The sequence below is a fragment of the Drosophila kikkawai genome, chromosome 2R (assembly GCF_030179895.1).
Source record: "Drosophila kikkawai strain 14028-0561.14 chromosome 2R, DkikHiC1v2, whole genome shotgun sequence".
NCBI lineage: Eukaryota > Metazoa > Arthropoda > Insecta > Diptera > Drosophilidae > Drosophila > Drosophila kikkawai.
The window spans coordinates 27,670,244-27,683,823 of record NC_091729.1 but is presented as its reverse complement, the minus strand read 5'-3'; the positions used below and the strand labels follow the sequence as shown (position 1 = coordinate 27,683,823).

Here is a 13,580-nt window from a genome sequence, read left to right as displayed (position 1 = left end):
TATCCACTAATTTCCCTCTTTTGAATATAAATTATCATCATGAACAAAAGCGTCATAACGGGGCCCGGATACGATACACCGATCACGAGCTACTCGCCGGAGGGCAGGGTCCTGCAGGTCGAATACGCCACCTTGGCTGTGGCCAATAGCTTCACCATAATCGGTATGCGGGGCAAGGACTCCGTGGTGCTGGCCGTGGACAAGATCATCATGAGCTCGCTGTACGAGCCGGACGCCGACGGACGCATCGTTAGCCTAGAGAGGAACATTGGCATGGCCATGGCAGGCCTGACGTCCGATGGCCATGCCGTGGCGGATATTGCCCGCCAGGAAGCCGCCAACTTCCGGATGAACTACAACCGCGTCATTCCGCTTAGGGATCTTTGCGAGCGCATCGCCAGCTACATGCACGCCGCCACCCTGAACGGCCTCAACCGTCCCTTTGGTCTCTCCGTCATCCTGGCCTCATGGGAGGCAAGTGAAGGTCCGGAGCTGTACAAGATCGAGCCGTGCGGCTCGTTCCTTGGCTACTACGCCTGCGCCTGCGGCAGGGCTAAGCCGCAGGCCGACCAGGAGTTCGATAAGCTGGAGAATCTCTCGGGCATGGGAACGGAGGAGCTGGTGAAGGCTGCTGCCGAAATCATTTACAAGGGCCACTATGACTGGCAGAACAGGGACTTTCTCTTCGAGATGGGCATTGTGGGCAAGGACACCAGGGGCCTGCACCTTATCAATCCCCCCGTGCTGACCGAAATAGCACGCGCTGCCGGGGCAGAAGCTGCCGCCAATGAGACGTCCTCCAGCGATGAGGCATTTTTTTAAGATTATTTCAAAGTCGAAAGATATACTCTACTTTCCGTTTTTGAAATTTTTTTATTAATTCTCTGAAAATAATAATTAATAAATAATAAAGTATTAGAGTAGCCAGTTGAGGAGTCTCTCTGTTGGCGAAATAAGCAAGAAATAAATAAGTTTTTAGCACCTTTATTTAATTTCTAAGGTAGTACTCAGATAAGCCCTACTTTCTCTAGCTTCCTTATAATTTATAATATCTATACACCAATTTTTTACAAATATAAACTCCAAACAATTTCCATAAGAGTATTTACTAACTCACATTACTACCAACTTGTTCTGGCCTCTTTAACCTTCAGTTCTTAAACTAAATTCCCTTTCAAGTTCAGCTCTCCCACGCAGAATTATATAGGCCCAATTATGGCTGGGCGCTCGCGTTTTGGCCCCAAGCTAAAAATAGAAATATGTGGAAAATGTGGAAAATGGTAAGGCATCGAGGGGGTTGACTCCTTGGCTAAAACTAATAAAACGATGCGAGCATTATTGAATATTTGATGGCGCCTCAAGTTGACCTCAAACATTTTGTGACTACATAATGCATAAAACAGGCAGAGTGACGCCAGCCTTGGCTGAGACTATGACTATATATCTATTATATATCCATAACTGTGACGTTGTTGTTCTGAGAGCCTTACGGCGTCAATGATGCATTGCGTAAGACATTTGCCTGTAGAAACGCTGACGCCATAATAAAACAAGAAAGGAAACTAACTTCGGGAAGCCGAAATTTGTATACCCTTGCTGTTTGCCATAGGATCTGTCATGCAATCAAAAAACGATCATAACTAAGCCAAAAAAGCATCAAATTCAATTCGGAAAGCTTTTCTGTGCTAGTTTTTTCAAGGGTAACAAAACTGCATACTAAATTTTAAATGTAAAAAAATTGAAATTTTTTCCAATTTTTATTTGACAACTTCAACAATTTTAGGACCTCAAAAAATAAAAAAAAAAATTTTTAAATTTGTTTTCTCCTAAACATGGCTAGATTGGCTCTGCTCTTTGTGCTGATCAAGAATATATATGATTTATAGGGTCGGAAACGACTCCTTCGCTGACTAAAATCATAAAACTCCTCAAGAAGATCTAAAATATTCACACTCTTTAAATGAATATTTTTATATTTTAAATGGTAATTTTTTTTATAAAAAAAATCATATCTAAGCCAAAAAAGCATCAAATTCAATTCGGAAAGCTTTTCTGTGCTAGTTTTTTCTAGAGTAACAAAACTACATACTAAATTTCAAATTTAAAAAAATTCAAATTTTTTCCAATTTTTATTTGACAATAACAACAATTTTAGGACCTCACAAATTAAAAAAAAAATTTTTTAATTTGTTTACTCCTAAACATGGCTAGATTGACTCTGCTCTTTGTGCTGATCAAGAATATATATGATTTATAGGGTCGGAAATGACTCCTTCACTATGTAACACACTTATGACTAAAATTATAATACCCTGCAAGGGTATAAAAAAGAGGAGGCTACGTGCATCCACCTACCAAAAAAAAAAAAAAAATATAGTGGCTTTAATTCCGAGTCCTGGCAGGAAGAGAGGCAGACCAACTGGCGCTGGTTGGACCAAAGCCAATTGGAGTGGTTTTAAGTGGATTGTTCATAACACAGAACATTTTTAGTGGGTTAGTGGGGTAAGAGTAATCAAGGATTATGGCTGGACATAAAAACAAGGATTCAAATTATATTTTTGTTGTTTAAGTGGCTAAATAAATGAATCGTTCTATAAGATATATTCTTAATAAAGATATATATAGTAATATTTAATGTAACTATATTCTGAGTTATAAACTTCAGTTATTCTTTAGCTTCACTTACTTTTTGCTCTTTAAAAGAAGTGTATTCCCCTAAAAACTATTTACTCTTAATTGGTTTCTCTCAACTAGGCCAACTAGCGGCTTGTTTCAACCATAATTGTGGGTTGCCAGCTTAAGTCGGTTCCCGGCTAAAACCCTTTTGATCCATGATCAGGGCCTCATAACCGAAAAAATTCCCATTCATTGCCACAAAAAGTAAAAAACCGAACCCGAAGTGCAGCCAACTATCAGTGCAATTAGAGTCTAATAAGACGCAAAACACTAACGCCATGCGATGCATAAAATACAGGTAGTAATGGCCCAAAAGAACCAGAGATTCTTCTCGAGGTAAAGAGAAGAGCAGAAGTTGGATCCGATCGGGCCAAGAACAAGCAGCACCGGGCCAAGATAGCCATCTAGTTAGCCAACAAATTGCATAGACAGTAAAGTGGAAATCTAACACACCCCACACACCGCACACACCTCAACTTTTCCCCCCTTTGAGAGTGCCTGGTGCCCATGAAAATGGTGAGAAATTTTCACAAATTGCGCCGGGCGATTCATTTCGCATTGCTGGAGGATGAGTTTCGGTTTGAGGATGAGGACGAGGATGAGGCTGTACCCAGGTCGGCTAATCCAGACGCAGGCGGCGGCCGCTTTGCTGGATATGATTAGGAATTTAAATGCTTTTGAATTATTAAATTAGTAAATATGCAACGCCCGGCTAGAGAGGCGAGATCCCAGATCCCAGATCTTGGAACCAGCCCCGCAGTTGTTGCAGGTGCAGCTGTATCGAAGCTGGAGCTGGCTCTTGGGTCTGGCCGGGGCTCAGGCTGTGGCCAGGCTTCTGACTCAGGCATGGCAGGCTCCAAAAACCAGTTAAAAGTCCATTAAAACGCCAGGGAGAAAAAGAGTTTGCCCGGAGTCTGAGATGGCACAGTGGTGCAAGGGTTCTTAAAAAATGTAATATTTGTAAGTACAAATGTTAATATTTGTACTTAAAATATATATAAATATTGTTAAATAAATAATTAGGAAGTTGATGAATTTTATTTTTAATATTTATACTTAAAATATGGTATATTTATTATTAAATTTTATTATGAATATTTTTATTTAAAATTATGTCTGAATATGATTAAATTAATATGGCTTTACTTTAGTATTTCTCAAATTTGTTATAAAAAAAAAACGATACCTACTTTTCATGTTCTTAAAAAATCTTGCTTACATTGTAACCAATTTTTATTAAAGTTTTCGCCCACCTCAACCCACTGTGCAACGTCCGTGGTCCGTGTGGCTTAGCTCGTTTTGTTCTTGCTCGCTCTGCTCGCTGTTAGCTGTTCGTTCGGCTGTTGCTTTTGTTGTAATTACACGCCCGCCCAGTCGCCGGTGAAGCTGCTGCCTTAAGTCCAAGACCAAGACCAAGTCCCAGTCGGAGTCGGAGTCCAAGACGCCGTCGCAGTCGCCGCTACGCTGCGTGTAATCGAATCTATCAATCTATGAGATAAATCTTATTTTCTAATCTTGTTATCGTGCGCGCGCCGCGATCGACGGATCGCTCTGGACTGTGGCGATCTTGGGGATAGGAGATACTTGGGGTCTGGGGACTGGGTCTTGCCTCACTTTTAACCATAGCGCTGGGGGATTTCTCCTTTTTTCTTATTTTTTTGGTTGGACAGTAAATTTTGCTTAGCATTTCCGCTGAACCACAAAACACTTGTGCATAAATTGGCCTAAGAGGACAGCAGTTATTTTTGGTTTGGTAAGGAGGTTAAAGCCAGTCGTAGATGATGTGATCATACAGTTAAAATACTCCATATACCCGTAAATAAATATTTTCGCTTCAACAATGACAGTTTTAACTAACAACTGCTTCTAAAAATAGTGCACAGTTATTTATAGCCCCTAAAGATGGGTAAAAAAATATGAAAAGCAATTAACTTTGAGATTAATTTAAAGGCACTCGAGAAACATTTAACAAAAATATATTAAGCAACTAAAATAAACGGTAGGAAAAGGTAAAACACGAAAAAAGACCAAGAAAACACACACAACGCTTAAATAAGAAATCATAAAAGCACTGAGAGAAATTCATTAATAAGGAATAATATATAATATAATAATATTTCTCTGAACTAATATTATTTTACCTACATATTTTCTTAGATGATAAATCATATCTATTATTTATTTTTTAATTTTAACAGGAAAGAAAGCTAACTTTGGCCAGCCAAAGTTTGTATACCCTTGCAGGTAACAATTAAATTACATCATAACTAAGCCAAAAATGCATTAATTTCGATTCGGAAAGCAGTTTTGTGTTAGTTTTTATTAATTTAAAAAAACCGCATACCAAATTTAAAATTTTAAGAAATCAAGATTTTTGGCCATTTTTGCTCATTTTAATGATGTAACCCCTTATGAAATTTCGCAAAAATGGCCAAAAAATCGATTTCTTCCGGACATGTCTAGAAAGATTCGCATGTTAATGCTGATCAAGAATATATATAGTTTATGGGGTCGGAAATGATTCCTTCACTGCGTTGCAAACTTCTGACTGAAATTATAAAACCCTGCAAGGGTATAAAAATATATTAAGTGTTTAAATACTAGCGTAATATACGAAGAATGATTTTCCGAACAATTTTTTGTAAATATATAAATAATTTTCACCAAGTGTATCCAGTGTAACCCACAACTAGCGCCCTCGAAAAGCGAAATACTCTGTTTATCGCATGAAGGAAACCAGCAGCTCCTTCGGTGGCTGACTTCGCTGTCCGGCTGGCGACCAATTCCGACTCCTGGACCCAGACCCAAGCTCTCCAGGTTCCTCCTATGCTCCCTGCCAAAGTGGAGGCTGTGGAGTGGAGTGCACACCAGGCACATTGATTGAAAAAGATGAAAAGTGCATGAAATGCTATGCACTATTGGCAGCCGGCGACTCTGCTTCTTCGGCGGACAAACAGAACTACGAGCTGGACATTTAGGGAACTGGAGGGGAGAGGAAGGTAGAAGAGAGCAGGGGAGTGGAGGCAGGCAATATTTAAACTAAAATGAACAAAAGATGCAAAGCGAAGCCGACACAATCTGTCGATGCTGATGACCAGCAACGATGAGGCCGAGATGATGATGAAGATCGTAATGAGCTCTGAGGCCAAGGAATGGAAATGGGTCCACACACACATACATATATATACACATACGATCCGACCAGGTTTTTAGGAACGCGTCGTAGCGTGGCATGTTTACTTAACGAAACCCATTCCAACCGACTTCGATCCCAGTCCAGTTCAATTCTCAGTTCCCATTGCAGTCCCATGTAAAAAGCCACTTGAGCATTGCTCCAGCCTCCGTCGTCGCTGTGTGTGGAAGTGACGGACAAGCGGACAGACGGACTTATCGACTGCTGAGGTCAAGTGTAGTTTTTAATTTTTTGTTTCAATATGCACATTCCCCCAAGCTGCTGCTGTTCTTGTCCCTTGATGAATTATGTGAGGAAGTCGCCCTCGATTCTTCGATACTTCAAGTCTGTTGTCCTTAGCTTCAGGCTGTCGTTGGTTGGGGTAGAAGAAGCTTAAGTGGGGCTTAAGCCGTAGATTCACTTGATTCAAGGATAACAACAAAGGATAAATATTCTTTTAATATTTATTTTTTGAATATTTACAACAGAAAATGAAGCGTTTAAATGCTACAACAATTTTCTTGTTTAAATCTCTATTTTGTCAAGATTTTAGTTTAACCTTTATTTGAATTGAATTTGTTTTAAAGTTTTAAGTTAAAAATTGTGTTTACATTTTATTTGAGTATTTTTCAGACCCAATTTATTTAAATTTTATTCTAAAAATTCTCAAAGCTTAACGCTCTTCTTTGTTCACTTTCACGACTCTCTAGGAACCTATAAACATACTTCATCTTCTCCTCAAAAATATAAACCAAACAAATTCAGCTCTAAGAAATGTACTAAAAATTTCAAGAGACTAAAAAACTCCAAGAATATGCGTTGGTCAAACTGTAACATAAATCAAATGTCGCCCATTTCCTAAGGTTCAGAGCGCCATCATTCATCTCCTGACTCTTCCAGCGGAGAGTCAAGGAGTTGGGGCTATAAAAATCGCTTCCTCATAAAAATTCCGCTAACAAAAAAATCAAAGCCGACACCTTTTTCCCTGGCAAAATGTTGGTTAAACAATGAAAATGCCCCGACTCCAGTGGAGCGCGCAGCCGGGCTAAAAAAAGGGGTCTAGAACTGAGGCTAAGGAGGCGAGTCCAAGAGTCGCTGGCAATGCCAATAAACTGTTGTTTATTTTCACTAGCGTCGGCGTCGTCGCAGCAGCGCATAAATATAAGAAAAAAAAAATAAGGAAAAACTACAAAACGCATTCATCACCGATGGCAGCCAGTCCAAGTCCAAGTGCAAGTCCCCCAAGTCATCGTCGTTGTCGTCGGCAATTTATCTTTGAAATCAGCGCCTGACTTTGCTTATATCTCTATACTATCCTGGTTGCAGTTTTTTTTGTGGCATTTTTTTTTACCTTTGCTTGTAATTAGATACGCGCTAAAGCAACCCACACAGGCTGGGAACAGGTGAGTGAAATCTACACGTAGGGAAAACCATTTCACAAAGCCAAAAACTTGCAATATATGATTTAAATATTTTTAAATGGTTTTCTTAATATGTAAGCTTATTATTTGATTAAACAAATATATTTTGGGATTTCTTATCTTGTTAAAAAAGTTTTTTTGGTGAATCCTTCGACTTTTCATTCTATTAAAAATTTATATTTTGCCTTTAGATACGTCCTAAAGCTACCTTTACAGGTAAGAAACTGTGCAGTACAATTTTTAAAATGCTAGAAATCCGAAAAATCATTTATTTAAATAATATTTACTACACTTCCCAGTATCCAAACTCTTTATGTTTTTAAATATTCCGTTCTTTTGGCTTGATATCCCAATAAAACTATCTTTTAATCCATTTTCTCCTCTAATTCTCTCCCTGTAACGCATTCGCAATTGTTTCGTCGTGGGCGTGGCCAAGAATTAAGCTATATGGAAAGCCGCCCAGCTTCGATTGTTGCTTTGCAGTCCCACTTTCCCGCGTTTTCCCATTTCCCAAAAAGCAGACAAAGTCTGAGGGGTCCGACGAATCTGTGACTCTGCATGCGCAATCAGTGCAAACAGCAAACCTACCCAAAACCCCCCTGGCAGCCCACAAATGTTACCTGTTACCTGCCAGGTTTGGACCTTGTTGAAGTGCTAAAATGCAAATGCAAATAGTTTCGCCCCACCAATGTGTCTGCATTTGCATCTCTTCATCTGCAACTGCATCTCGGCCAGAATGCAGCTGGCGGCGGCTTCATGTTGGTCAAATCAGTTGACTTGTGATTCTTGGTTGGCTGATGTTGTTGTTGTTACACTTGTTGTTATGACTTTGTTATGTGTGGTGTTACCTGGGGGTTAGCTGAGGTGAGTTGTTACCGGGTTTTTGTCTTTGGCCAGGTTTTGTGCTGCTCCCATTGTTTAGTAGGTCAGGCCTTGGGTTTAAATTGGTAATAGTGTAAGATTAACTATATTAATAGAATAAACTATTTTTAATAAATAAATTAAGCAATAGATTATGTAGAATAATTATTGAAATCATAAAATCTCTGGCTTGTGGTTGTTTATCACTTTTTAAAATATAAAATGCAGAAGCAATTAAATATAAATGGTGGAAATTCGATTTTAATATCTGAAATTTAAGGCATTAATTGAAGCTCTTATAAAATATATAAAATAAATAATTGGAAATATTAAAAGTAGTATTTAATTAATGATTTGAATACAGGTATACATGAAATTTATTTATGAATGAAAATGTTTTCAAAAACCATTGATTTCATCGCTTTAAAAAACACTTAAGCTCTCTAATTTTGAATTCAATTTAACTAAATTTAATCTCTGAAATTTGCACACCTTAAGCTTTGTTTTAAAAGATGTATACCCCACCCTCATCTCCATTTACACCTAAAAACCCTAACTTATTACCTCCCTAGCAACGAATGGAGTAAGATTTGTTCAGTTATCGAATCGCACTATGTAAATGCTATTACTAAAATGTGAGAAAGCCTAACTATCTCTGTTTAGTTGCTGTCCAAGTTCCCACAATAATTACGGAATTTTTTCGCATTGCCATGTGGAATTTTCTAACGACTCTCTTTGGGATTTTGCAACGCACTTTGAAAACCTACCTACAACTATATTTTTTATGGATTTGCTGAACCCAGTCACTTTCCTATCCTGCGGCAACCTCCATTGACCCCAGCGGAGCTCAAAGTTAACACATAAAAGTAAAAGCCAACGAAACCATGTTGGGTCAAGAAAACCCAATAGGCTTCGACACTCTGAAATCTATGCAAATGGTGGAGAGACCTCCGGTTGGAAAATATTTACCTAATTACCAGGCAAAACGGATAGAAACATATTTGCACGCCAAAAAAATAGAAAAAATATAAACGAGTTGACATCTAGCTAAGCGCTATGAAACTTTGCCACTCAGCCGGTAGACAGATGCGAAAATTGACAGCTAACAGCGGAAAAACAACAACGGCCACGTTAGAAAACAAAAAAGTTTCCACTAAAAAGACGCAACAGTAGTTACAGGCAACCCCCAACCCAGTCCACCTGACGGCCAATTGAAGGTGTAATGGAAATGGAACTCTGACTTTGGTTAAGGGGAAGCACAGGAAGAAAATTGGTTTGAAATGAATTAAATTTAATATTTTGGAGGGTTTAGTTAATAACTAACTTTATTATTTATTTAATTTAATTATTTTTTTAAAAGCTTTATCTCAATGCTTAAAAATACTTAAACTAAATTAAAATGATCAATTTATTAAATAATAACGAACTTTGGCTCTAGCTTCGGTTATAAGGAGGTTATTATAAGGAGGCACAGGAAAAAATTTGGATTAATAATTATTAATTATAAATTTTATAGAGTTTGTATTAAGGAAAGGTTAAAGTATGATATTATTGTTGAAACAATTATATTTTAAGTACAATTTTTTTATATTTTATACTTCTTTTCTGGGAAAAGATAACAAAATATTACAAGCAAGTTTTTATGTTTAAATGTTCATTGAAATTAAAAATATATATTTTTAAATCTTAAAATAACAAGAATCCCATATACTTGATAGCTCAATTTAATCTCTTCCCCTTTTCTTTCTGTGCAATTCTCAGTGCGTCTCTTTCTGCCGCGGTATCTGAGGACTGTCAAGTCATGCGGCGCGTTGTTTACGGGCATAATGAGTTATTAGAAATCGTTTAATAATTTGCATAAATCAACAGACAACGCTATAAACTTGTACAGAAAAATATGAAAATACAGAGAGATAGAGCTGGGGAAAAAAAAGTAAAAAACAAAAAATTAAATACGCATGGAATTTGACAAAAACAAGACTATGACCAAAACAAGATACAAAATACCCTAAAATAAACCAAAGGTAGCCGAGATAAATTTAAAAAAAATTGATAGTAAAATATATACATTCAAATTTTAACATTCAAATTTTAATATCCAAGCCTTAAGAATGTTATACTTATTTTTATATAAATAATATATAAAATAACCAAAAACTACTTGTTCATCTTAACCCTTTCCAACTCCGCAATTTAGCTTAAGTCCCCCCTTTCGTATAGAGTATTTTGGGTTAACCCGTACTAGTTCGTGATCTTGCTCCCAACTTAATCCAAGTTTTTGGTTTTATATTTTTGTTTTGACGTTGACATTTTTGGTACGCGCAATTGCAAAAAAAAGCTAAATATAATGTTAAAATGAGTGGAGTAGCCCGCGGAATTTGTTGGGCAAATAAATAAGCAAAAGGCGTTTTGTATGCTGTCCATGATAAGTATCATTGCTCTGCGCATATTTTTTATTAATAATCGTATTTCTATTTATTTTGGTGCCGGATTTGGGTACAAAGTTGAACCCCAAAGTGCGTGAGTAAGAGGCAAAAAATCTGGTTTTTCCTTAAATTAATAAGCAATTTGCTAGATAAGATACGCCATGTCACAGTATTGCCTTAGTAAATTCCTCAGAAGTATACTAGAGATCAGATATATGTCTGTGGATTTTATGGTTACGAAATAGGAAGAAGAAGAGGAAAAAGAAAGGTGAGGAAACGAAATGCCATTGTTATCGGTGGCGGTGTATCTTTGGCCATAAAACCAAACCCAAACGACAATTTAAATATGATATATCATGCTCGTTTGGATCGTAAATATTATCTATTTTTAGCTACCGCAGTAAATTCATAACAAAGCTGAATTGTAGTTTAAAAATATTACTAATATAATTATAGAAATTGTTTTATTTGTATAAGTAAATAAAGAGTTTGTGAGTTTGTTTTGCAATATATTTCTTTATAGAGGAAGTTGATTAATAAGTTTTATATACATTTTTATTCGTTAGATACTTTTGATAATTATAGTAAATAAGATATAATTATTTGAAAATGATTGAAAACTTCCCTTATAAAACTTATGTTATGTTATGTTTATTAATTTATCAGAGTAATTATTCCTGCTATTTCGCTCTCAAAGCTGTTTTCCCTCTTGTTTTATTCCTTGTTATGCCAAAAAGTATCTTTGGAATTTCATCTTTGGCATCTCATCTCCGTCGCCATCTCATCTCATCGCTGTGCACCTTCGGCAGATAGGTTTTTAACAAGGTGCGATAAACAAGGAATTAATGCCCTGGCACGATGACAGCCCCGCACAGTGAGCGCCGGAATTAAATTCCACATAGCGCTCGGCGGGCGCCTGCTCCACCGATTCTCTCTCGATAAAAAAAACGCAAAGGCTGATGCTGCTGGCTGGGAAAAAGGGTTCCCTCTTGGTGGGGAAACAATTCATAATTGTCATTTATTTATTGCTCAGATATTGCGCGCTTGATTTTACGGGCGCTTATTAAAATGAATTTTTCAACACACACACGAACGTTGGGGATACCGGCATCTGATAAGGCCATTTGATCGAAAGCTTCGATATGTGAGTGTGTGTGCTATCACTCCCTTGCCCTTGCCCACTCTTTCTCTCTTTGGCGTGTGTTTTTATTACAACTGAGCGCCACCCGCTGCGCAGGCGTGTAACTTTTTTTTACGATGCTGTTTTCGCCGTTCGCTTTGAACCGTTGTCCTTCGGGGTCTCCTTTGCTGTGTGTTCACCTTTTGTCTTTTGTCTAGAGCGGGTGGTTATTGCGTCCTCTCCTAGCTGAGGGATCTGTTGTATTTACATGAGGCACTGGGAAAAATTGTGTACTATGTTTCAAAAACAAATATCTTAAGCTATAAAATATAGTAGGAAAATAAATATTAAATTCTTAAACTTAAGTTTTAAATTATATATTTTCCAATCAGCCTTATAAATAAACAATATATATAAATATATATATGTTTAAGTATGTCTGAGACTTATTTCTGTAGGCCTTTCTTTCTCTCAGTGTAGACTAGCGCAATTTGTTCTCTCCTCCCACTGTTCACACCATTAAGAGATGGCCCAACGAGAAGCTGTTTTGTTCTTTCCGGGCGTTCAAATTAATAGGCAGCCCGAGAGCGTAAGGATCTATGATTAATGAAGCGCGACTATCGCAGCATTAATGCTGTCAATATATCACAATGTGTACAACACACACATCGGCTAACCGATTACCGAGCCCCGATTGCAAAAGGTGCCATTGTTGTTGGCATTATCCATAATCCAATACCCCCGATGGGATCGCGTGTGCTCATCGTGGACATCGCGTGAGTAATCAGCGGCATGTGGGTAATGATGATCTCCACTGCCGCCTGAAGGATCCTGCCACCAGCAAAAAAAATAAAATAAAATAAATTAAAAAAAAAAACAAGAAAAATAAAGTCAATGCCAACTGCTTGACTCACTGTGGCCACTCTGCAACATGTTGCTCGGTTCATGCAACATCCTTGGCATAGTCCAACTCAAACCTGTTGTTCTGTTTATCGCATGCGAGAGGGGCCTAATTAGACGATGGACAAGGGGTGCAAGCCACCCCCAAGGAGAGCGAGCTACTTGTGTGACCAGCTTAGGAATGGCTTACGTCTCGAAAAAAGCTTAAAACCTTTTCTTTTTAATTCATTAAAGATTTTTATTTATTTATTAAAGTACAGGTTTCTTTTAAGAAAAATGATATGAAATTCATATTTTTACAATTATTATTTTTATTTAAAAATTAGTTTTTATAAGCATCCAAATATAAAATCGAACCTAGCCAATTAGGTAATTAGTTACAATTTCCCTATATACAAAAAGGACCTCTAAGAAAATTAATGTTTATATATATTCTTGTATACTATAGATAGCTATAACCTTCTTTAACTTTAAAAATTGGTACTTTATTTAACATATATGAACGCCAAAATTGTTTACTGGTCAACTGAAAAAGCCACCCCCAAAATGATGTGCAATTCCTCTCATTTCTTTAAACACCGAAGAGTAAGCATGAGAAAGTGAAATTATAGCATGCTATTTTTTGGCAAAGACCGTTAGTTTTCGCTCTTTTGCTGTTTGTGTTTCCGCATAAAACAGGAAAGAGCGTAAGGCTTTTCTCTTATATATTTCTTCTTTGGCAGTGGACAGCGCTGTCAACGTCGCTGCCCGAAGCTCCTGTTGCAATCAACTCGCTCTCATTGCGCTTGTTGTTGTTTTAAGTTCTTCCTCTTTGCCAGTTTCTTCCTCTTTCTACTCTTCTTCCTCTGCTTCTTCTTGTTATTAGCCTCAAGTGGTGGGCCTCTCATTGGAACTGCTCAAAACTGGCCGGTCTCCAGCTCCAGAGTCTCCCGAGCATATTTGTTCCAATAAGAAAAGCCAATGCTCTGCTTCGGCCGGCAGAGGCGGAGGCAGCAGCAGCGACA

The 13,580-nt window shown here is 37.7% G+C and overlaps 1 protein-coding gene across 1 annotated transcript; it reads left to right on the top strand.

Moving 5' to 3' along the window:
- On the top strand, positions 1–927 carry LOC108073084 (proteasome subunit alpha type-3-like). The gene has a single exon (XM_017164551.3). It carries the CDS (start codon positions 40–42, stop codon positions 820–822), a length of 783 nt encoding a protein of 260 aa, XP_017020040.1. The 5' UTR covers positions 1–39; the 3' UTR covers positions 823–927.
- The last annotated feature ends 12,653 nt before the right edge of the window (positions 928–13,580 follow it).